This window comes from Narcine bancroftii, chromosome 4 (assembly GCF_036971445.1).
Source record: "Narcine bancroftii isolate sNarBan1 chromosome 4, sNarBan1.hap1, whole genome shotgun sequence".
Lineage (NCBI taxonomy): Eukaryota > Metazoa > Chordata > Chondrichthyes > Torpediniformes > Narcinidae > Narcine > Narcine bancroftii.
In genome coordinates this window covers 32,623,539-32,649,118 of record NC_091472.1, presented here as the reverse complement: position 1 = coordinate 32,649,118, position 25,580 = coordinate 32,623,539, and the positions used below count along the sequence as shown (strand labels likewise).

At 40.3% G+C, this 25,580-nt stretch overlaps 1 protein-coding gene across 10 annotated transcripts in view; it reads left to right on the top strand.

Moving 5' to 3' along the window:
- Positions 1-25,580, top strand: part of LOC138760434 (CAP-Gly domain-containing linker protein 4) — a 396,307-nt gene that overhangs the window by 112,563 nt on the left and 258,164 nt on the right. For all 10 annotated transcript variants that reach the window (XR_011355597.1, XM_069931024.1, XM_069931023.1 and 7 more), the window contains one exon: positions 15,428-15,664. Coding sequence is in view for 9 of the 10 variants with exons in the window: in XM_069931024.1 (XP_069787125.1) it covers positions 15,428-15,664 (237 nt within the window). In the remaining variant the exon portion in view is untranslated. The remainder of the gene's footprint in view (positions 1-15,427; positions 15,665-25,580) is intronic.

Below are 25,580 nucleotides of genomic sequence, written 5' to 3'. Positions count from 1 at the left end.
TCCACTATATAAGGGCTAACAATCTTCCTTATTCCCTCGAAGATGTCAGAAAACTGACCAAAAGCTGTCCTGTTTTCGCAGAATGCAAACTGCAGTATTTTAAAGCTCTGGAGGCCACTCTCATCAAAGCAACCTGACCTTTTGAGAGGATCAGTTTAGATTTTAAAGAGCCGTTACCTTCTAACAACAAAAATGTATTTTTCCTTACTGTAATCGATGAATATTCTAGATTTCCCTTCGCAATACCCTGCCCCGACGTCTCAACGACGTCTATCATTAAGGCACTTGACAGAATTTTCAGTAGTTTTGGTTTTCCCAGTTACATTCATACAGACAGAGCTCAACATTCATGAATGCAGAGCTGTGCCAAGCTCTGTTAAGCAAAGGGATTACCACCAGTCGCACCACGAGCTACAACCCCCCAGGGTAATGGGCAGGTCGAAAGGGCTAATGCCACATTCTGGAAGACTGTTAACCTCACATTAAAGACACATGGTTACCCTGTTACTCAGTGGAAGGAGGTGCTGCCTGAGGCACTACATTCCATTCGGTCTCTACTATGTACAGCAACAATCCAAATGCCTCATAAACGTATGATTGCCATTCCTAGGAAATCAGGAACTGTGATGGACTGGCCAGCCTGTCTATCTGAGCCTGGGACCGTACTGCTGAAGAGGCACGCTTGGACGCGTAAAACAGACTCTCCGGTCCAGCCAGTTCAGCTACTGCACACCAATCCCAATTATGCCCACATTAAATTCCCAGATGGGAGCAAGGACACTGTACCCCTAAGAGATCTGGCCCCGCCTGGTTCACCCCTTCCGCACGCCCCTACTCGGAGTGATCCTGAGAAGTTGGATGCTCCACCCCAGCCTGTGACCCCTAGTAAGCATTCAGATGGCCATGTTGAGGCTCCACTGCCTCACACTGGTGATTCTGGAGTGGGTCCAGAAGTCCTGCCATCTCACGCTACAGACCAGGGAACTGTATCAACACCGCCAGTTCCCAAGGCTGCCACTCCTGCACCTGTCCAGATAAGGAGGTCTACTTGAATTCGTAAACAACCCGAGAGCCTTCAGTATTCATAAACATCTCATTATATTCTGATTGCTCCTCTGGTTACTCACCTTGTTTTGGCTATGTTAGTGAATTCTCAATGCCATTTATTTTATTGTTGTATGACGCTCGCTGTAGATGGCTTGCCTGCTTGTATTTTACTTAGCAGCTGTCCTTTTGATTTTACTCCTACTTCTGCTGGGGGAAGACTGCGGTGAATCTATGTTGAGCTGTCAGTCTCTCTCTCTGTGCTTAGCATTGGACGTGTATTATCTCTATTACTTAGGACACTCCTCTTGGGTATAACTGTGTATGCATCCATTGTCTTTCATTATTGTACCACTAGTTTCTGCTAATAAAAGCCATGATTACTGCTTGACTGCCTTCGTCTTCTTCATTAACTGGCACTTCATTTCCTTGAAGAGGAATTTGGAGAATATAGAATCATTGTTCCCAGGGCTTGTTTGCAGTGTAGGAAGTATATTCAGTCGGACATTAGTGCATTTTACTGTCATTTGTTATTTTTTACTGGCTTTTGTTTATGCCCATGAATATTCATCCTCCTTTCTGTTATTGAGGTTTACCAGATATTTCAGAATTTTCAGTTCTTGGACTGATGGAATATACCAGTGAAGCTGTATTTTCTTTCTACTTTCCCAGCATCTACACTGAACTAAAAATGCTTTTTGTGTCGTGATCTTTAATGGGCAGGAGGAGATGATTCACAAAATACTATGGGGAATAGAGTGAGCCTCTGTGCAGTGCAAATTGCTGTGATGAAGAATCCAGAGTTCCAGACTTTCTAGTGTTCCACTGTTTGTAGGAAAGAGTGTCGGCCTTTAGTTTTCCACTTGTGCATTTGTTTGAGAATCTAGGTAAACCATTTTGTCATTATCTGTGAAAAATTATAGCAGGTTGGTGAGCACCTGCAGAAAAGTTTGGGTAATTAAGTATGGTACCTCTAACATATGTGGTGGATGTTAGGAGCGTATCCCTCTAAGAAATGTAGCATGCAATCCACAAACCTCCATGTGTAGGATGGGCAGAAGTAGGCTCGAAGTACAGAAAAGCAGCTCCTTGCTCTGTAACTTATATTCAATAAATCTCTGTTCATTTTAAATGCTGATTGTTTTCAAATCATAGGGAGAGATACTAAAACATGGTGTCAGAAGTGCAGGTTGATGAAACTATGGCATCTAGACTGTGCCTGAAACATATGGATGTGTTTATGATGAAAAATGAGCTGTTATTTCAGTTAGAGTACACAATGGAACTAACATGGCTGAATCATTGAATCTCCAGACAAAAAAATAGTTCTCAACAATGGAGACAGAGGAAATATTTGATGCTATGTCAAACAGACCATAACAGACAACAGTAAAATGTTCTTCATCTCATTGGTCATAAGTAGAGAGATTTGAAACATAGAACAAAGCTATCAAATGAGATCCTGGAGAAGAAAGAAGATGTATTATATACGCGTTACAACACAGCTAGAAATGAAACAGTTGGATATTAATGGTCTTTTTTTTTACATGAGACTGGAGCAGGGAGATCCTTTGATACAGTTTTAAATGGATCTAAGATTATCATTGAATTACAGATTATTTATTGTGAATTTCCAATCTTGTGCTCTTTGGGGACGTCATCATTTTATGAAACTTTTGTTTGCTATGAAGAAAATGTGATCTTCTTTGCTCACAAATAATGAATAAATAAAGATAAACATTTAGTGGACATAGTTAGTGCATAAATTTTGTCACATTGTTGCTGCAAACAATCCTGAACACACGGACAAAACAAAATGATGTTGATGCACAATCAATTACACAATGACTGAAGTTACTGGAACTGAAGGTCTTTATTAGCAAGAGATGGACAGCATGCCTTGTGTTCCTGGCTCACACTGACCTGGGCTTGAACTGGTGGCAGGGCTGAGTCACGAGCCGGCCAGTGAGAGCAGGGTCAAACATAAAAGGTCATATCATTTACATGTACCACATTCACTCCCTCTTTTTCAAAAGAAGTCCGGGGTGGGGGGGGGGGAGGTGAGGGGTGCTGTGGTGCAGTCAGGTGCCTTCATAAGTTCAGTCTGTCCAGTGGCATTGTGACCGGCATGCCCCTGTCCAGGGGTCTGTGGTAGTCTTTGTCGGCTGTGGCTGCTCCATCTCCATTGGCCCTACCGGGGTGTTTGGTTGGGCTGGGGTGGGGGTGTGGGCTTATTTGTGTTGGCTGAGGTGGTGGGATAGGAATCTGAGGCCCTGGGGAGCTGGTGGGGGTGGGTGGGGTGGGTCCAGATGCTCCCATGTGTGCCAGGTCCCAGATGGATACTGTGTCCTTGCATCCGTACGGAATGCCATGTAGAAATACTGTGGTGTAGCGTGGAGCAGCTGGACCCTCTCAACCAGAGTGTCGGACTTATGGGTCCTCACATGTTTGCGAAGTAGGACGGGCCTGGGGAACGTCAGTCAGGTGGGTAAGGTAGGGCCTGATGCCAATTTCCTGGGGAATATAAAGAGACTCTCGTGAGGTGTCTTGTTGATGGCTGCATACAGGAGGGACCAGGTAGCATGCAGGGCCTCTGGGAGGACTTCTTGCCAGTAGAGGATAGGGAGGCCTTTGGACTTTTAAGGCCAGTAGTACTGCCTTCAAGACTGTGCCATTCTCCCTCTCCACCTGGCCATTCCCTTTGGGGTTATAGCTGGTGGTACAGCTAGAAGCAATGACCTTTGACAGTAAATATTGATGCATCTCGTCGCTCAAGGACAAACCCCTATCACTGTGGACATAGCAGGGGTATCCGAAAATAGTGAACAGGTTCTACAGAGCCTTTATGACAGGAGCTGTGGTCATATCTGGGCAGGGGATGACAAAGGGGAACCACGAGTACTCATTAATGATGTTGATGAAGTGCACATTGCGGTTCATGGAGGGTAGAGGTGGCCTTGATCATATGTGACCTGCCTCAGGCTGGTAGAAGCGTGGTTTGCGCTCCACACAGACTCAGCAATTTTTGGTCAGTGTCCTGATGTCCTCGATGGAATAAAGGAGATGAAGTGAAAAAAATGGGTGATCCCAGGGTGGCAGAGGCCATCGTGCAGTGCCTGCAACTGTTCCATCTGTGCACCTGCCATGTCCCTCGAGACAGGACGTCAGGAGGCTCATTGAGCTTTCTGGGGCAGTAGAGTACGTCATAGTCATATGTGGAGAGTTCAATTTTCCACCTCAGGATTTTCTCATTTTTGATTTTACCCTACTGCTGATTGTTGAACATGAAGGCGACTGTCTATTGGTCATTCAGCAGGGTAAAATGCTTACCACTGAAGTAATGCCTCCAGTGCCATACTGTTTTGAAGATAGCCTGGTCCTCTTTCTCAATGGAGGAGTGCCGGATCTTGAGGCCCTGGAAGGTGGATGAGAAAAACACCACTGGCATGCCTGCTTGGTTAAGTGTGGCGGCCAGGACAAAGTCTGATGCATCGCTTTCCACCAGGAACCGGATGGATTCGTCCACTGCGTGCATCATCGCCTTTGCGATGTTGGCTTTGAAATGGTTGAATGTCTCACAGGCTTCTGTCAACAGGGATAAAACGGTGGCCCTGATGAGGGGGGTGGGTCTTCTCCACATAGCTGGGAACCCATTGAGCGTATTAAGAGAAAAACCCCAGACACATTTTCAGGGTCTTGAGGCAGTGGGGGCGGGGGTGGGGTGGGTGTGTGGTGGGTGGGGGTGGAAATTCTAACAGGGGACGCATGCGGTCAGGGTCAGGGTCGATGGCTTCATTCTCCACAACACAGCCTAGTGTAGTCAGGCGATGTGTGCTGTAGACATACTTCCCTGTGTTGTATGTCAGATTGAGGTATTTCATGGAGTGGAGGAAGTTTTGGAGATTCTTGCTATGGTCCTACTGGCCAAGGCTGTAGATGGTGACTTTATTGAAGTATGGGAAAGAGGCTCGGAACCTGTGTTCGTCCACCATCTGATCCATCTCCCTTTGGAAAATGGACACCCCATTTGTGACTCCAAAAGGGACTCTCAGAAAGTGGTACAGTTGACCAACTACGAATGGGGAGCTGGTGATGGGCAGACTTAAGGTATATGGTCGAGAATACCCTGTATTGGGCGATCTGATTCACCATGTTGGAAATGCGGGGTAGGGGGCATGGGTGAAGCCAGATGAACCTGTTGATGGTCAGGGAATAGTCTATGACCATCCGGCGTTTCTCCCCACTTTTTATGACTTTGGCTCTGCTCTATCACCCCTTCGGCGAAGAGGCATCTCACCTCGGACTTAATAAATGCCCTCTCTCCGGCAGTATATCACTGACTTTTAGTAGCGACAGGCTTACAATCCAGGATGAGGTTAGCGAATAAGGGGGGCGGGGTGGAGAGATCCAGAATTTGGAGAGGCCGCTAATCGGCTGTGGTGATTGGGTTTTGGGCTGTTGGTTGGCCATGTGGTGAGGGGGAGGGGAGGGTAGTCCACAAATTGTTCGTTACAGACCGTGAGGGGAATGTGGATCCTGTCGTACTCCATGGTGATACACTTTAAGTTGCCCTGGAAGGCTAACCCAATAAGATGGGTGTGCTGAGCTGTGGCAGTACTAGGAGCTTGATGTCATGCTATACTGTGCCTCAGATAGTCAGTGTCACAGTACAACTGCTACAAACTTTGGCCGATTTGGATTGGGAGGCTAGGGAGATACTTTCCCTCTCAGGCACCACGAGGAAGTAATGCTGAACAGTGTTCGGGCGAATGAAGTTCACCGTGCTCCCACTGTTGAATAGGGAGTCACTGGGGCATCCGTTTACCTGGATGTCCATCGTGGCTCTGGAAAGTTGGTATGGTCTGCATTGATCCATGGTTACTAATGCCAATGTCAGCTCATCATCTGAGGAGTTCCGTTGGTTGCCAGTGGTCCGATAAGATGGTGTCCCCCCTATGGCGTGCACGTGGCCTGGTCATTATTCACCAAAAGGGAAGAGGGGAAAGGTGGAAGTGATGTCATCAGGGTCAGTGATCTCTGTGGTGCGCACGTGTGGGCGTTCTAGGTTCCTTGAAGTGGTGGTGGAAGTGACTGCATTAATGATGGCGGACCCCATTCACATGTGGCGCTACTGGGCTTGGGGGCTTGCTTAGACTTACATGAACTGTCCCTTCTTCCCACAGTTGGAGCAGACGGCGTCCTTGGCAGGGCAGTGTTTCCTCGGATGCTTGCCCTTGTGCCAGAGCATGAATTTGTCCACTTCTTCAGGTTCCCTTGGGTCAATCTCTAGGCAGTCCAATTTCAAGTATCTGTGCATGTTCTGAACAAACAAAGTCTTGCTAATAAAATTCTTTCTTTCTCCTTCTTCTTCTTTCTTTGGCTTGGCTTCGCGAATGAAGATTTATGGAGGGATATGTCTGCTGCAGGCTCGTTGGTGACTGACAAGTCCGATGCGGGACCGGCAGGCACGGTTGCAGCGGTTGCAAGGGAAAATTGGTGGTTGGGGTTGGGTGTTGGGTTTTTCCTCCTTTGTCTTTTGTCAGTGAGGTGTGCTCTGTGGTCTTCTTCAAAGGAGGTTGCTGCCCACCGAACTGTGAGGCGCCAAGATGCACAGTTGGAGGCGATATCAGCCCACTGGCGGTGGTCAATGTGGCAGGCACCAAGAGATTTCTTTAAGCAGTCCTTGTATCTCTTCTTTGGTGCACCTCTGTCTCGGTGGCCAGTGGAGAGCTCACCATAGAACACGATCTTGGGAAGGCAATGGTCCTCCATTCTGGAGATGTGACCCACCCAGCGCAGTTGGGTCTTCAGCAGCGTGCATTCGATGCTTGCGGACTCTGCCAGTTCGAGTACTTCGATGTTGGTGATGAAGTCATTCCAATGAATGTTGAGGATGGAGCGGAGACAGCGCTGATAGAAGCATTCTAGGAGCCGTAGGTGATGCCGGTAGAGGACCTATGATTCGGATCCGAACAGGAGCGTGGGTATGACAATGGCTCTGTACACGCTGATCTTTGTGTGTTTCTTCAGGTGGTTGTTTTTCCAGACTCTTTTGTGTAGTCTTCCAAAGGCGCTATTTGCCTTGGCGAGTCTGTTGTCTATCTCTTTGTTGATCCTTGCATCAGATGAAATGGTGCAGCCAAGGTAGGTAAACTGGTTGACCATTTTGATAAAATTGATGCACGATCAATTATGCAAAGACTGAAGTTACTGGAACTGAAGGCTTTATTAGCAAGAGATGGGCAGCATCCCTTATGTTGCTGGTTCATACTGACCTGGGCTCGAACCGGGGGCAGGGTTGTGGCATGACAGCCTTTATGGGAGATAAAGAGGAGGAGTCATGAGCCAGCCAGTGAGAGCAGGATCAAACATAAAAGATCATGTCATTTACATACACAATAGTAGTTTCACCTCCAACTCAGTTTTGCGGAAACTGCCAAAATGTTTGGCCTGGAAGTCAGCCTGAAGAAAACGGAGGTCCTCCATCAGCCAGCTCCCCACCATGACTACCAGCCCCCCCACATCTCCATCGGGCACACAAAACTCAAAACGGTCAACCAGTTTACCTATCTCGGCTGCACCATTTCATCAGATGCAAGGATCGACAACGAGATAGACAACAGACTCTCCAAGCAAATAGCGCCTTTGGAAGACTACACAAAAGAGTCTGGAAAAACAACCAACTGAAAAACCTCACAAAGATTAGTGTATACAGAGCCGTTGTCATACCCACACTCCTGTTCGGCTCCGAATCATGGGTCCTCTACCGGCATCACCTACGGCTCCTAGAACGCTTCCACCAGCGTTGTCTCCACTCCATCCTCAAAATTCATTGGAGCGACTTCATCCCTAACATCGAAGTACTCGAGATGGCAGAGGCCGACAGCATCGAGTCCACGCTGCTGAAGATCCAGCTCAGCTGGGTGGGTCACGTCTCTTGAATGGAGGACCATCGCCTTCCCAAGATCGTGTTATATGGCGAGCTCTCCACTGGCCACTGTGACAGAGGTGCACCAAAGAAGAGGTACAAGGACTGCCTAAAGAAATCTCTTGGTGCCTGCCACATTGACCACCGCCAGTGGGCTGATATCGCCTCAAACCGTGCATCTTGGCGCCTCACAGTTCGGCAGGCAGCAACCTCCTTTGAAGAAGACCGCAGAGCCCACCTCACTGACAAAAGACAAAGGAGGAAAAACCCAACACCCAACCCCAACCCACCAATTTTCCCCTGCAACCGCTGCAACCGTGTCTGCCTGTCCCGCATCGGACTTGTCAGCCACAATCGAGCCTGCAGCTGACGTGGACTTTTACCCCCCTCCATAAATCTTTGTCCGCGAAGCAAGATACCCAAAGAGTACGGACCTTGAAATGAATTGTTTATTGTCACATGTATTGCGATACAGTATATAACTATTTAGTGTAGTATTCAGGCAAATTGCCCATTCTTAAGAATGGCAAGTTATGCAAAAATAAAACAGAAATGCAAAGTATAGTGTTACAGAGAGAAGTTCAGTTAAAATGGAGCAAAGGCTGTGATGAGGTAGGATTAGTGAGATCAAGAGTTAATTTTTTTTTAACTAATGAGCTTATTCAAGCTTTTGATAACATCAGGAAATAAACAGTCTTTAAATCTAGTGTTATCTATTTTCAAATTTGTGCATCTTCTGCCTAAAGGGAAGAGGAAGAAGAGAGTGTGACTGACATGATATGATCCTTTAATATATTTGCTTCTTTCCTGCGGTAGTGGGAAGTGCATGTGTTGAAGGCAAGGTTATTTTGTGTGATGCCCTGAGCTATATTCACAAAATTTAGCAGTTTTTTGGGGTCCTGGACAAAGCTGTTTCCAGACAAAGCTGTGATGCAGCTGATTAGGATACTTTCTACTGTGTATCTATAAAAATTGATAAAGACATTGGGGACAAGTATCTTTTGGCTTCTGAGGAAGTTGAGGCATTTGCGTGCCTTCTTGGCTGTTTAAGTTAACTTGTCTCTAATGTCTTTACCAATTTTTATAGATGCACTGTAGAAAGTATCCTAACCAGCTGCATCATAGCTTAGTATGGGGAGGGCTTTGTCCAAGACCCCAAGAAACTACTAAGTGTTGTGAATATAGCTCAGGGCATCACGCAAAACAACCTCGCCTTCAACGACTCTTGTCTATACTTCCCGCTGCCCCAGGGATGAAGTCAATATATTAAAGAGCCAAAAATTGTACCCAGTTTTATGGCTTCATCAGGCAACTCATTCTAGATACAGATGAACTTCTGAGTGAAAAAGTTTTGCATCAGATTCCTCTTAAATATCTTCTCTCTCACCTTAAACTAATGTCCTCCAGTTCTAGAATCATGTACCCTGTAATAAAGACTGTTCACATGCACTTTATCCATGCCTCTCAATAAGGTCACTTCTCAGTCTTCTATGTTCTTGGACACTGGTGTGTTAGATGGAGCATGGGAATCAGTATCCATTGAGTCAGATGGCAATCATTAGGATTTCTGAGCAATTGAAGAGGATTATTGAGGTTTTGGTGTAGTGCTACAATAATGGAGGTGAAAATAGGAAGTACAATTAGATTTGTATAATTGAGCCAACATGATTTGTCCATGTTATTTACTTGATAGAAAGCTGGAAATTTTGATAGAAAGGTTTGACTAATTCTTTTGCAATTGAGCAATAAAAATAACTAATTCCTGAATTCTTATAATTTTTTTTTTGCCGTCTGATCTGCGCAGTGGGCTTTGGACTTGGGGAGAGGGGCCGTACACAGCCTTTAGAGCCTCGTAGAAACCCCTGAAGTCGCCAATGTCCGCGCTGAGCTGGGTTCGTTTGGCGAGGATAGTCCACCACTCATTTTGGATCTCCCGGAGTTTGCGCTGAAGATGAACCAAGCCATGAAAGACCTCAACAATGAAGACGCTGTTTACATCCGGTACCGCACGGATGGCAGTCTCTTCAATCTGAGGCGCCTGCAAGCTCACACCAAGACACAAGAGAAACTTGTCCGTGAACTACTCTTCGCAGACGATCCCGCTTTAGTTGCCCATTCAGAGCCAGCTCTTCAGCGCTTGACGTCCTGCTTTGCGGAAACTGACAAAATGTTTGGCCTGGAAGTCAGCCTGAAGAAAACTGAGGTCCTCCATCAGCCAGCTCCCCACCATGACTACCAGCCCCCCAACATCTCCATCGGGCACACAAAACTCAAAACGGTCAACCAGTTTACCTATCTCGGCTGCACCATTTCATCAGATGCAAGGATCAACAATGAGATAGACAACAGACTCGCCAAGGCAAATAGCACCTTTGGAAGACTACACAAAAGAGTCTGGAAAAACAACCAACTGAAAAACCTCACAAAGATAAGCGTATACAGAGCCGTTGTCATACCCACACTCCTGTTCGGCTCCGAATCATGGGTCCTCTACCGGCATCACCTACGGCTCCTAGAACGCTTCCACCAGCGTTGTCTCCGCTCCATCCTCAACATCCATTGGAGCGCTTTCATCCCTAACGTCGAAGTACTCGAGATGGCAGAGGTCGACAACATCGAGTCCACGCTGCTGAAGATCCAGCTGCGCTGGGTGGGTCACGTCTCCAGAATGGAGGACCATCGCCTTCCCAAGATCGTGTTATATGGCGAGCTCTCCACTGGCCACCATGACAGAGGTGCACCAAAGAAAAGGTACAAGGACTGCCTAAAGAAATCTCTTGGTGCCTGACACATTGACCACCGCCAGTGGGCTGATATCGCCTCAAACCATGCATCTTGGCGTCTCACAGTTTGGCGGGCAGCAACCTCCTTTGAAGAAGACCGCAGAGCCCACCTCACTGACAAAAGGCAAAGGAGGAAAAACCCAACACCCAACTCCAACCAACCAACTTTCCCCTGCAGCCGCTGCAACCGTGTCTGCCTGTCCCGCATCGGACTTGTCAGCCACAAACGAGCCTGCAGCTGACGTGGACTTTTACCCCCTCCATAAATCTTCGTCCGCGAAGCCAAGCCTAAGAAAGAATAAAAATTTCTATTTTTCATTCAAATGATATTTCAATTAAAGTATATTAAAGTGTTTGCACATTAATGGTGAGAGAACATGTGCAATCTTCTACTATTTTAATCCCATAAAAATAACTTTATTAACTCAACATGCTCCATCCTATTGGCCTGCTTTACACTTGTCAAGGTCCTTCTCTCTGTTGGAGGAATAACACCTCGTATTCCATCTGGGCACTCTCCAACTGGGTGGCTTTAACATCAACCCAGTTTCTCTTAGTCCGCCCCCCCCCCCTAATCTTTTCCTATGTTTCCTTTCCTCTAGCTTTCTCTCTCTCTGTCTCCTTTCCCCAGGCTCTGCACTCATAGAGCCAACACTCCCCCCAACCCCCTCCCCCTATCAGTTCTCACCTATTCCTCTTTGATGATATCCTCCTATCCGTATCAAATTAACACCTTATTTCTGTTGGTCTGTGCTCCCCCTCTGCCCTTTTTTCTTTTCTCCATCCTTTTAATTGAGGCACATGCCTGTTTTTTTAACTCATATCTTGAAGAAGGGCTCAGATTATATATCTTTACCTCCTATGATTGCTGCAGGACCTGCTGAATTCCTGCAGCATTTCTATGTTTGTATGTAAATCACAGTGTATGCAAACTTTCATAATTTACTGGTGCACATTTTGGCAAAGTATTCATTAAGAACCTCCACTAATGTGACACAGTTAGTGTAGTGGTTAGCGCAATGCTGTTACAGTGTCAATGACCGGCACCAGGGTTTAAATTCCGTGCTTTCTGTAAAGAGTTTGCACCTTCTCCTGTGTCTGCGTGGGTTTCCTATGGGTGCTCTGGTTTCCCCCCACCATTCAAAATATACTGGGATTGTAGGTCAATCGAGTCTAATTGGGTGACACCGGCTCGTCGGCTGAAAGGGCTTATACCGTGCTGTATGCCTTTTTTATTCTCTTCCTCCAGGCACATTTTCCTCCTCTGTCTTTCTGGGGTCCTACCCTCACTCTAGCCATCATCCTGTTCTTCTAGTACTTGTCGAATGTCTTGGGAGGTTTCTTTAAATCTTTTTTTTAAATATTTTATTTTTGATTTTCCAAGATTCACACAAATCCAAAACAACAATGTAATCTTTCTCAACATTTTCCCCCATCCAACCCTCTCGGTTCCTCCCCATACCCTAATACTACAAGGAAAAGATTATGTTAATTAAACAAACATAAAGAACCAAAAATCTATAGTCACAGACCCTTAAACAAACCAAATATAAACCAAAAGTAACATAAAATAAAATGGAAAAGATACGAAACAAAAGCACATCATCTGTGCCATGACCCTTTTCATTTATCTCAATCGTTTCACTATTAGTACAGATTTTAACCTTTCTTCTACTTAGAAGGGGTGTAACTATGTTATCCTAATGAATGTGTCATATTTTCTCCTTAAATTGTATGTGATTTTTCCAGGGGAATACAACTCTATCTCCGTATTCCATCATGTAATGTTTAGTTGGGATTCAGATTTCCATGTTATCGCTATACACTTCCTGGCTACTGACAAGGTGATCTTCACAAACTGAATTTGGTATACGGACAGTCTAAAAGTGATGTCCATAATATTTCCCAGAAGGTTCAATTCTGAAACCTGTGGAAAATCTACCTTTGTAATTTTTTTCATAATGTCCTCTAAGCCCCACTTTTGTAGGTAGCCTGGTTGAATGGATAAAGGTTCCAATTTCTGGATTAGATTTATGTAGTTTTTGTGGTATGAGGTACCATTGATGCAAGAAATTATATTGCACCAACCTGTACCCGGCATTAATAACTGCTGTTATGCTATCCGGACACCAGTCTGACCAGCACCACTCATGGATTGTGCCCATGTCTGTCTCCCACCTTTCCTTTGTATAAATAAGCCAGGCTTTGGGCCCTCACTGGTTTCTTTAAATCTTGGCAAGGGATTCTCGTGTCCCTTTCTTGCTGTGGCCCTTCCTGGCTACTTTATTATTTTTAGAGCCCTGCTTATATGCTTCCTTCCTGCTCCTAACCAAATATTCTACCTCTCTTGTCAACTGTGACTTCTTTACCCTGCATCTTTTTTTGTCTCAGTGGGACAGACTTATCCAGAACCCTATGCAAGTGATCACTAAACAGCCTCCACATTTCTGTTATGCATTTCCCTGAGAACATCTGTTCATAATGAACTATCCCAAGTCCCTTCCTAATATCATTGTAATTAACTCTTCCCCAATTAAATATTTTCATATCCCTTTTTTTCTGTCCTTGTCTGTGGCTATGCTAATTGCCAGGATGTTGTGATCTTTATACATATGCAAAAATACAGTAAAAAATAATTATGCTCTTTTAACAATTATGAAAAAAATTTGTTGCCCATTCTACATGAATGTTGAAGTATTCTCTCCTCATGTGCATTGTCCAATCATATCTGACATCGATGGACAATGATGATTTTGCTTTCTGAACACTTTTGGGTGTATTTTATGGATTTTGTGGATTTAAAAAATCATCTTAGACTTTCCTATCATGTACCTTTTTTATGATATAACCTACCTTTGTGATTTCTTATCATATTTTAAGTCCACTGGTATATTGGCCACAAAGCAAGTTGTTTTGGTCAGCCCAAGCATGCCTGGACATGCGCTCAGTGCAGGTGCTATGCAAATGTTGTCTTAGGCCTGGGGATGCTTAGGATAGATGCAGACAGGCATTACATTGATATAGATTGAACGTATGTTGATGAACATGTTCTTCAGGCAATAGCATAGTGAGTGTACTGAACAATAGCAATATTGTCTTCAATTTAGGGTTAGGGTTAGCGTTAGGATTAAACATACTACTATGCAATAAAAAGTTAATGTAATGTTTCTCCAACTTCCTACATGATACAGCAAATATAAATTATCTTTGTGTTCAGCTTGAAGGTTGTCTTTTATAATCCCCAATTTTTTTTTCAGGAAGCAAACATTTTGAAAAAAAAAATTGTTGTCCAAATGTCTTCTATTGATGAAGGACTAATATAAAATGAATTGAAAATAATAATTTCCTGGAAATAACATCAATTTGTAATTTACCGATGGGGCAAAAAGTGTATACAGAGCCGTTGTCATACCCACACTCCTGTTCGGCTCCGAATCATGGGTCCTCTACCGGCATCACCTACGGCTCCTAGAACGCTTCCACCAGCGTTGTCTCCGCTCCATCCTCAACATCCATTGGAGCGCTTTCATCCCTAACGTCGAAGTACTCGAGATGGCAGAGGTCGACAGCATCGAGTCCATGCTGCTGAAGATCCAGCTGCGCTGGGTGGGTCACGTCTCCAGAATGGAGGATCATCGTCTTCCCAAGATCGTGTTATATGGCGAGCTCTCCACTGGCCACCGTGACAGAGGTGCACCAAAGAAAAGGTACAAGGACTGCCTAAAGAAATCTCTTGGTGCCTGCCACATTGACCACCGCCAGTGGGCTGATATCGCCTCAAACCGTGCATCTTGGCGCCTCACAGTTTGGCGGGCAGCAACCTCCTTTGAAGAAGACCGCAGAGCCCACCTCACTGACAAAAGGCAAAGGAGGAAAAACCCAACACCCAACCCCAACCAACCAATTTTCCCCTGCAGCCGCTGCAACCGTGTCTGCCTGTCCCGCATCGGACTTGTCAGCCACAAACGAGCCTGCAGCTGACGTGGACTTTTACCCCCTCCATAAATCTTCGTCCGCGTATCCAAGCCAAAGAAAGAAAAGAAGAAAAAAAGTAGCAACTGATCGAACATTTGGACTGGGTTGTTTTTGTTTGCTTTTGCTTTATTCCATTGTTTTGCATAACTCAACTCTGGTTACCATGGTGATTTGAAGTTTTCTGATAAGTGTAAACCTATTCCTGCTTTTGATGTATTAGCGAAATATATGGCATAAATAGAAACTGGTTGATTATCTTGGAAGGAAGAATTTCTAGGACCATGGGAAGAGGATGAGGAAGTGTAGTCTTTATGGACTACAGGATTAATTGCTTCTCTTCTTTGAACATCCTTTTTTTTTAGCAGCTTATTTTAATAAACACGAGAAATTCTCATTCTATCTAAAAATAATTTCTGTAAATTAAGCCACATTAAACAAATTGTAATGAGCTATTACTTCCAAATTCATTAAAGTAGCCTTGTCTCATTAGGTTATCAAGGCATTTTTTACTTTTTGGTGCTTTTTGTAATTAATAGTGTATTTGATTTGACATTTTGCAAAACTGTGGCAACCACACATATAGTCATTATTAACAAAAGAATGTAAAGTGATGGTGATTTTAAAGAGTAAGCAAAATAAATTATCTGAAGGGAAATGCTTGCATGATTTTACAAGTTATTTTTTTTCTCTTGGACAGAATGATAAAGGGCAGATGCCAGTAGATACTGTTCCTGATCCTTTGGACATGCCCCTTGATATGGCAGAAGCAGCAGCAATTGCCAAAGAATTAAAGCAGATTCTTCTGGATGCATTACCGCTGACGTGTGACATATCAAAGTCGATGCTGACAAACTATGACCACATCTCAGGAAAGGCACTACTGATGTCACTGGGCCTGAAGTTGGGTGAGAGAGTGATGATTGGAGGGCAAAAGGTAAATAATTAATAAGCATGAGGTTGGATTAATGCATTTATGGACCAAGTGTGCTCTTTGCGATGTGAGCAAATATAATTTTTGCTACTCCCTGTGTGCTTCTGTATATCACTTTCATTTTTATGTGATTTATCAGGATTCTTTACCACTTTATTCTTGTGTGTCAGTCTTTCTTTGTCTGTCTGTTATCTCAGTGCATGAATAAAAGTATTAATTCAATCAGGCATGAATATTGGACAATATTGTTGAAATAAGTTTTAAAAATGTATACCAGAATGCAAATTAAAATGCAAGACTTCCATAATTTAAATAATAAATAAAAAATTATGGTCAAAACAAATCTTCCTGTAGCAAACTATTTTATTCCCACTAGTAACTCAGATACTAGCATTGTTCATGGTTCCCTAAATTTTTTAAAATTTAGTTCAAAATTAAAATTTAGTTTGAATGTTCACTTTTTTTTTAACATGTCAGAAAGATCCATTTTGTATAAGAGAGGGACATCACTTTGGATCTTAGCTCATAATTATGTAGGTGCTGTAAACGAATAAATGTGGCAATATGCAGACATTTGTTTCTGATGGAGAACCAACGAAGAGGAAGATGCTGCTAAAGTGTAACTTTGAAGAGCACTCTTATTTCTCCTGCTGCATTTGATCTCAGAACTTTCTCGGTAGTCTTCTGGAATTGCTGTCGCTGAGCGCAGGGTTATCTTTTCCGTGCTTTATCTTGAGATGGTAGATCCATCGTTTTCATAACTGGGTTTTTTAAAAAACTTTATTTATAATATTTTAAAAAGATAAAACAATTAAAAAAATCCTGTTACAAAAATACATTAGTAAAATACATAGTCTTCAATTAGTAAATTAATAAACCCCCCCCATCCCTCCATCCCCTAAAAAAATAAAACTAGCCCTACTTCTACATACTAATGGAGCTTTATTCAAAATCTAAAAGTGCCTCAACATAACATATATAAAGATAATTAAATATCTTAATTAACATATACTAAGACACATATATTTTAAATATGGTCCCACATTTTAATAAAAAAAACATAATTATTATATAATCTATGTGTTATTTTTTCTAAATAGATACAGAATTTCAATTCATTATGCCATCTTTGAATACTAATCTCTACATCATCTTTCCATCTTACTGCTATACATTTTCTTGCAACAGCTAAAGTCAAACAAATAAAAGCTATTTGAAATTTATCCAATTTCAATCCTCTTAAGTCTGTCATAGATCCTAATAAAATAATATAGGATCAAGTAATAACTGAATATTATATCAACATTCTCAAAATTGTCTAACTTTTAACCAAAAATTTTGCACTTTTTTATATAACCAAACCGAATGTAGAAAAGTCCCTTTTTGTACTCCACACCGAAAACATAAATCTGAAACCCTAAAACCATATCTTTTCAACTTCTCCGGTGTCAAATAAAACTGATTTACAAAGTTATAATTAACTAAATTATATCTTACATTAATCAACTTAGTTACCACATTTTCACATATCTTTAACCAATCCTCCTCCAATATAATAAGTTGTAACTCCTCCCATTTGCTTTTTATTCTAAAAACACCAAGTTTATTCATCTTCTCTTGCAGCAAACTGTACATTTCTGATATAAATACTTTTTTCAACGGTTCTTTGATTAATTTTTCAAATCTGGACAAATTAGGAAGTTTAATTTCTTGTCCAAAATTTTCTTTTAAAAAAGCTCGTATTTGATAATAAGCAAACATTGAATTCAGTGCAATATAAAATTTTTCTTGTAATTGAATAAAAGAAAGAAAAACTCCTTTCTTAAAACAATCATCTACCCTTCGAATACCTTTTAAATCCCATTCCTTTAAATAACAACTATCCATTGAAAATGGTATAATATTATTTCTATATATAGGAGCCCGAACAGTAATTCTACCCTTTGCTCCAATTATTACAATCTCTCTTATACCAAATATCAATTAAATGTCTAAGTACAGGAACATTATGAGACTTCAAAAAACTTGGTCTCCACTTATAAATAAAAGAATTTACATCACTTTCTGAAAGTTGAGTTAATTCTGCTCTAGCCCATATAGGAGTTTGTTCCCTATCTAACATTTGATTAATACATTTCAATTGTGCTGCCTCATAATAATTTTCAAAATTTGGTATCTGAGGACCTCCTAACGCATATTTCCAAGTCAATTTTTTCAGTGAAACTCTAGATAATTTATTCTTCCACAAAAAATAAATGAACTGGAGCATTTAATTCTTAAAAAAAAAAGACTTTGGTAAAAAACAAGGAATAGATTGAAAAAAATATTGTATTCGTGGAAACACATTCATCTTAATACAATTCACCCTTCCTATTAAAGTTAAAGGTAAATCTTTCCACCTCTTCAAATCTGCTTTAATTTTTCTTAACAATGGTATATAATTCAACTGATATAACTGACAATATTCCACGTTTATTATCACTCCTATATACTTTATCTTATCAGACCAATGAAACTGAGTAATCTGTTTACACTCCAAATCATTTTCATTTGAAACGGGTGACAATTCACTCTTGTCCCAATTAATTTTATACCCAGATATTTTACCATATTGTTCCGAACATGTCTGTAAATATACTAAAGATTCCTTAGGATTTGTTAAATAAATTAACACATCATCCGCAAATAGATTAATTTTATATTAATCTTCCCCAACATTAATACCTTTAATATTAACATTCTGTCTCATAGATTGAATCAAAGGTTCAATCACCAAAGCAAATAAAACTAGAGTTGATGGACAATCCTGATAAGGTAAATGAAGGAGAAATTAACCCATTTGTTACTACCCTAGCTGAAGAATAATTATATAAAGCTTTTACCCATCCAATAAAAGCTGAACCAAATTTAAAATGTTCCAAATTTTTAAATAAAAAATACCATTCAACACGATCAAAAGCTTTTTCTGCATCTAAAGCCACTAAGTCGTGTTGTTCTCTAGAAGCAGTTTTCATAATTGTTGAGAGTTATTGCTCCCTTGCATTTTTCATACTCTTGTATCTAATTGCAAAGTGCAATATGTTTTAAAAAAATTCTTTAAGCATTCGATACTTCTGAATAAGATGATAGCTATTCTTTTATCTAACTAAATGACTCTTTATTCCAATGTTCTGTCAAATCTACACTTCCCATCAATTGTGCTATAATTTTGTTTAATGCTCTCTGTGTGGCACCTTAGTGAAATATATTACATTAACTGGTTTGCTTTCATCATATCTGATAATTACAATCTCAAAAAAAACTAAAATATCTATCAGAAAAATCCACATTGACTGCCAAATCAAATGATTAGTTTTTACTTTTATAATTAATTCCAACATTTTTCCTTCTTTCATTAATATTTAAACTGGTTAATTGTTTTCTGTTTTCTTTCTCCATTATTTTTTAAACAGTACAGTTAAATCTGTTACTTTCTGCTCTATGGAATCAATCTTAGAGTCTGTGAATTCAATCTTAGAATCAATTAAAGTTTGGAAGCTGATAACTTTGTTAGCCACTTCATTCAAAATCTTGTGCTTCAGTTCATCAGGTCCTGGGCATTTACAGACTTACATTCCCATTAATTTCTGCAACATTTGTTTTTTAATGCTAATTTCAGTCCCCCATCCCCCCATTCATGTTCAAGACTGCCCTTCTCCAATATTCCCAAGTTTTCTATGTGTTTTGTGTAAGAGATACTTCTTGGTCATCCTTGATTCTTCAATGTAATTTCTCTTTTCTTGGTTGATGAGAGTCTCACATTAACATTTGATGATCCATATCTTTTTGTATAAATATAGAAACTTTTACAATTTTTTTTTCAAGCTTCCTATTTCTTTCATTATTGATCCTGGGCCTAATTTGAATAATTACATCAGGTTGTAACAGACTTTATCAAAATAGCTGTTGTCAAATTTTCCCCACCAAATCGTTCAGGATTTCCCTAACTAGAAGTCCTGGATAAACAATGAAATCTGGAACCTGGTGAGAACCTGATCACAGTCATTTAAGTGTAGAGATTCTGGACAAAAATGGAAATAACAAAGGATACTTGACAGCTCTGGCAAGGTCTAAATGACATAACCTGCTACAAAACTAAATCTGGTGCAATAGGAGACAGCAAAGCTTCGCTACCAGATGAACTCAATGCCTTCTGCAGCCGATTTGATCAAGAAAGAGCCATTGTGCACCCCCATGTCCCTTATGATCCTCTATTGGCAGCATCTGAGGATGATATGTGGGCTGCTTTCACGAGTGTAAATCTAAGGAAAGCACTGGGTCCGTGCTGAGTACTGGCTGAGTACTGAAAACCTGTGCTGACCAACTTGCCAATATATTAATGGATATTTTCAACATCTCAGGGCATGGTACCCACCTGTTTCAAACAGGTATTAATCATACCTATGGCCAAGAAGAGTGTGGTAACCTGGCTAAATGATTACTGACTAGCAGCACCACATTAAGTGTTTTGAGAGGCTGTTTTTGAAGCATTTCAGTTCTTGTCTGAGCAGTGAAAATGGATTCATCCCAATTTGCCTACTGCAGCAATAGGTCTATGGCAGATGCCATTTCACTGGCCTTACATGAAGCCCTGGAGCAGCAGCAAAGTCATAGACATAAGGATGCTCTTTTTTGACTGTAGTTCAACATTCAACACCATCATTCCCTCAAAACTCATCAGCAAACTCCAAGACTTGGGCCTCAGTACCCCACTGTGTAATTGGATCCTGGATTTCCTCATCTCCAGACTACAATTAATGATGATTGATAGGAAAATCTCCTCCATAATCTCCATCAGTACTATAGAACCTCTGGTCTACTCACTTTACACTAGAGGTTCTTAACCTTTTACGGTTTAAGACCCACCTGGCTTCTGGCCTAACATGCCATGGCCCACTTGTGGCAATGACTGAGCAATATTTTCAAGTCAATTGCAGCTCTGTAAGAAACACATCTTTATCTAATTTAAGGTATTTTCCTGAGCATTGGTAAAGAACAAAAAACACTGCAAGCATACACTGAACATAAAATCTCCCACGTCCTTGGTTCTGTTTTAGATAATGCACACCAGTGATCTGCCTCCACTTCAAGGTGGTTTTGTGCTTTTGTGTTAAATTGCAGCAATGTTGAAAAGCCTGATTCACAAAGATAAGTGGCCGTGAAGGCCAGAACCTCCTTCACAATTTTGGGGTAACTATCCATCACTTTTGGCCAAAACTCAAAGATTTATGAAGACTCAAACACTTCTCTACATCCAGAATTGTTTTTAAGGTCAATGAATTCATTTTGTAGATCATCAAGGACTTCACTGACTTCAACATTCCTTGATGGATTTTCCTATCATACACTGAACAAAGGCAAGAAGCTGGGAACAAGACAAGCTTAATAGAGAACAATCCAAATGTAACATCATTGATTTCGGCAATGACCTGTTCTTTTATGTCAGATAAATCTGCAATCCTCCTTTGCACTGTAGAATTTGACAAGGGGATTTTTTTTTCAGCTTCATTTCACTTTCCTCAACCTCAGGGCACATGGCTTGGTCAATGTTTCTCCAACTGTGAGGTTTCTTCTGTTCTGCAATGAGAAGGCATATAGCATAAGAGACACTTCTATGAGACACTTTTCTTGTTGTAGGTATGCTCCACTTCCATCCAAGCACTGATGCTTTAGGCTCCCTTCTATCTGCTTGAAAAAGTCTATATCCTTATGTTAGTGTCGCAGATGAATCTTCGTCAGGTCCAGCAAAAACTGGAATGGTCACAGAGAGTGATTTCCAAGAACCTTATGACATAGGAGGCATACTCCTTTTCATTTTCCTCAATCATAGAAGGATGTGAATCCAAATTTAATCTATTGTTCATCATATCCTTGTTTTGTCATTTTTGAAGGTACTGTAAAAAAAACCAAAAAAAAATGAAAGGAAAAAAAAATTTGAGATATAACCCTTTTTAGACTGTGGAAAATAGGATTTTTAAAAATATTTTTGATTTTTAAAAAATATACATAAAATCTTCAATAACACAATATATTACACTTTTCATAGAAACAACAACAAAAACAAAACATTCCCTCACTCCCTTCCCCCTTCTATACATACAGATCCGCACACTGTCAGAGCTCACATATCTTTTAAATGTATAGAATACAGTTGGGAAAATCATGTTTGGGTATGTATAATATCATCATTTATATTCCTTTCTGTTACTGTATTTGGACCCCTATGTGGTCCAGGTATGGCTGCCAGATCTTTACAAAAATGTCATACACTGTACTTATTCTTTAAATTATATGTGATTTTTTTCCATAGGTATACAGCTGTTCATTTCCACAGTCCGTCGTGCTATAAGTAGAGGGGAGTTGGACTTCCAAGTGATTGCAATACTTTTTTTTGCTATTGCGAATGCTATTTTTATAAATTAGATTTTATATTTAGTCATTTTTTTAACTTATCTCAATAAAATTGCCAAGTAAATATAGCTCTGGGTCATCTGCAAAGGCCATCTTGTTATCCTGGTTAATTTTTCTGTGATATCATGCCAAAATGGCCTCATCTTTACACACGACCATGTAGCATGTAGAAAAGTTCCTATTTCAGTCCCACATCTGAAACACATCTCTGAAATTTCTGCCTTTGATCGATGTAACTTCAATGGAGCAAGATTTAATTGGTGCCGAAAATTATACTGAACTATTCCATATCTTGCATTTACAATTGATGTCATACTGTCCGTACACCAATCTGACCACTTCTTTCTGACCCAAGTCTGACTCCCATCTTTCTCTTGACCTCTGTAAATCTGGTTTTGCACTTTCACTTTGGAGAGCTTAATACATTTTTGTTATAAATTTAGGTGAATTCCATATCCATAACGTTTGTTCCATTTCACTAGTTTCATGTGAGGTTATCGTTGGTCCCCATCTTTCTGTTCAGTGGAGAAAACAATAGAAGGTCTCATTGGCCACTCTGTATTTATGTTTTAGTTGTTTGAAAGATATAAGAGATCCTTCTGTGTAACAATCTTCAATATATCTTATTCCTTTGTCATATCACAAATTCCATATTGCCTATAACACATTTTTACACAGTGGAGTTTTTATTGATATCCCTACTTTATTTTCTCTATACATTCATTAATTTTCTGCAATGTTCTGATCATATGTATTATTATAGGATTATCTGTCTTTTTTACTGATTTGACACTCCATTTATAGATAAGATCCTTTGCTTCTCCCTCCCCCATTGAGTACATTCCCATTTGAATCCAAGAAGGGAGGCTGTCTTCCACAAAAATCTGTAAGCCTAAGTTTTCCCAGCCCATAGTCCCATGCCAGTTTTTCCAATGTAATTCTTGGTGTCTTATTATTCCATAGGAACTGTCTAATATGATCTTTTAATAATTTAAATAATTTTTTAGGTAATGGAATAGGCAACAATTGAAAAAGATATTGTAGCTTTGGCATTACTTTCATCTTCCTCAAAAAAGAATGTTATTTAGTTTAAACAGATTTTGTAGATTATTGCCAATGCTATTCCATGATATTTTATTCATTTGTCTTCCTTTTAAATTTACTTCCTTTTTGATACCTTTTGCATTCTAAATGTATCAATGATATTATCTCACTTTTGTCCATATTTATTTTATAGCCAGAATATTTTCTAATATTCCTTATAATTTTAACAAAGATTTAACTGGGTCTGATTAACTGTCACCGGCAAATAAACTAATTTTGTGCTCTTTTTGTCCAACATTGAAGCCCTTTATATCTGGCTCCACTCTTATTATCTCTGATAGTGGTACAATTTCTAGTGTAAAAAGCTCTGGGAACAGGAGGCATCCTTGTCCACTTGATCTATTCAAGGGAAACACCGCTGACATCTTGCTATTGGTTATAATTTTAGCTTGTGGTTTATACTGTTGAGTTTTTATCCAGTTTATAAATATTCTGCCTATGCCAAATTTTTCAATTTTTTTTAAATAGAAAGAACCATTCCAAATGGTCAAATGTTTTTCCGCATCCAGGGAGACAATAATACTTTGATTCCATTAGAATTTTGCCATATGTATTATATTAAATAACCTTCCTAGACTATTTGAGGAATGTCTTCCTTTAACAAATCTTATCTAGTCAATATGTATCAGTTATGGTAGATATCGTCATAATCCATTAGCAAATGCTTTTGCTAGTATCTTATAATCAGCATTTTACAGCGAAATTGGTCTATATGACAAAGTTTTTAATGGATCCTTATTTCTTTTGGTGATTTTGTAATAATGGCATTTGAGAATGATTCCAGGAGGGTCTGTGCTTGGTCCAGAACATCCATTAATAAGTGCATCACTAATTCTTTGATTTGTCTGTAAATCTCAGGAAAGAATGCATCCTCTCCTGGAGATTAATTAGCCTGTAGAGTACCCAGGGCTTTTTCAATTTCTTCTCTTATAAAGGGGGTGTCTATTTCTATCTTTTCTCTCTCTTCTGGCTTTGGAGTTAAACATTCAATAGAAATTCTTCCATTTCATTCTTGTCTCCTAGTAATTCTGATTTGTATAATTTCATGTAATATTGTCTAAAAATTATTAATTTTCTTTTGTTTATCTGTCTCTGTTTTTATAGCATTTATTATTCTAGATGACCCCTCTGTTTTAACTTGCTAAGATAAGACTTTATGTGCCCAACTCATAATATTTGTGTTTAGTTTTTAATATAGCTTTTTTTGTTCTATATGTTTGTATCTTAGCTTTTTAATTCTCCAGTAGTCTGAATTCTTCTTGTAGTCTTGTTCTTTGATTTTTTTTTCTAATTTTGCAATAACTTTCTCCAAACTGTTTACTTCTCTCTTAAGATATTTTGTATAGGATATAATTTGTCCCCTTAGGTATGTTTTGAGCATGTCCTGTATCAAAAAGTTATTATTAGTAGATGGCTGATTTGTTTAACAAAATATTTTGATCTAATAAACTCGCAGAAGTGTGGACTTTTGAGTAACGTGGCATTGAGATGCTATCTGTATACATTTTCTTGCTTTTCCATTATTGTAATAGTTAATGTTTGTGGTGAGTGGTCTGATAAAAGCCTCGCTAGGTATTCTGTTTTTATCACACTACCTTTTAGCTGGGCAGACATTAAAAATAAATCAATCCTTGCATATGAATCATATACCCTTGAGTAAAATGAATAGTCTTTCTCAGTGGGATTTAATTTTCTCCATATATCGATAAGATTTAGATCCTTCATATATGAAATTGTGGATTTTTCCGCTTTTGCTTTCATTACTGTTCTTGCAGATTTATCTAATATTGGGTCCAAGAAAAGTTAAAATCTCCTCCGACCTAATATTTTGCCTTCTCTCTGCTGGTTTTAAGAAGATATCCTTCATAAAGACTTCATTGTCATAATTTGGGGTATAGATATTCATAAGTATGCATGCTTCTCCATAAATTTTACTTTGTACCATTACATACCCTCCATCCTGGTCAACTAATGTGCCTTCTATTAATACTGATGTATTTTTATTAATTAGAATTTCTACTCCTCTTGCCTTTGAACCCAAAGAAGACAATATTATTTGTCCTACCCATCCTCTTTTCAATTTATCATGTTCCAATTTAGTAAGATGTATTTCCTGCAGAAAGATTATAGTGTGGCGGCCTGCAATTGCAGAGGTCGGGCTGGCACATATGCGCGACGGTAGACGGAGACAGAGATCGCTAAAATGATTTCCAGGACAATGAACCAGTGGGGGTAAAAGCTAGAGCATTATAAGACCAGCAGCCCTAAAATGGTGCTGGCCAGGCTGCCCAGCTAACAAATCAATAACAGGCTGGGGAAGAAGGGTATTCACATGCAACAATGTTCCTGCCCGCTATTGTTATTC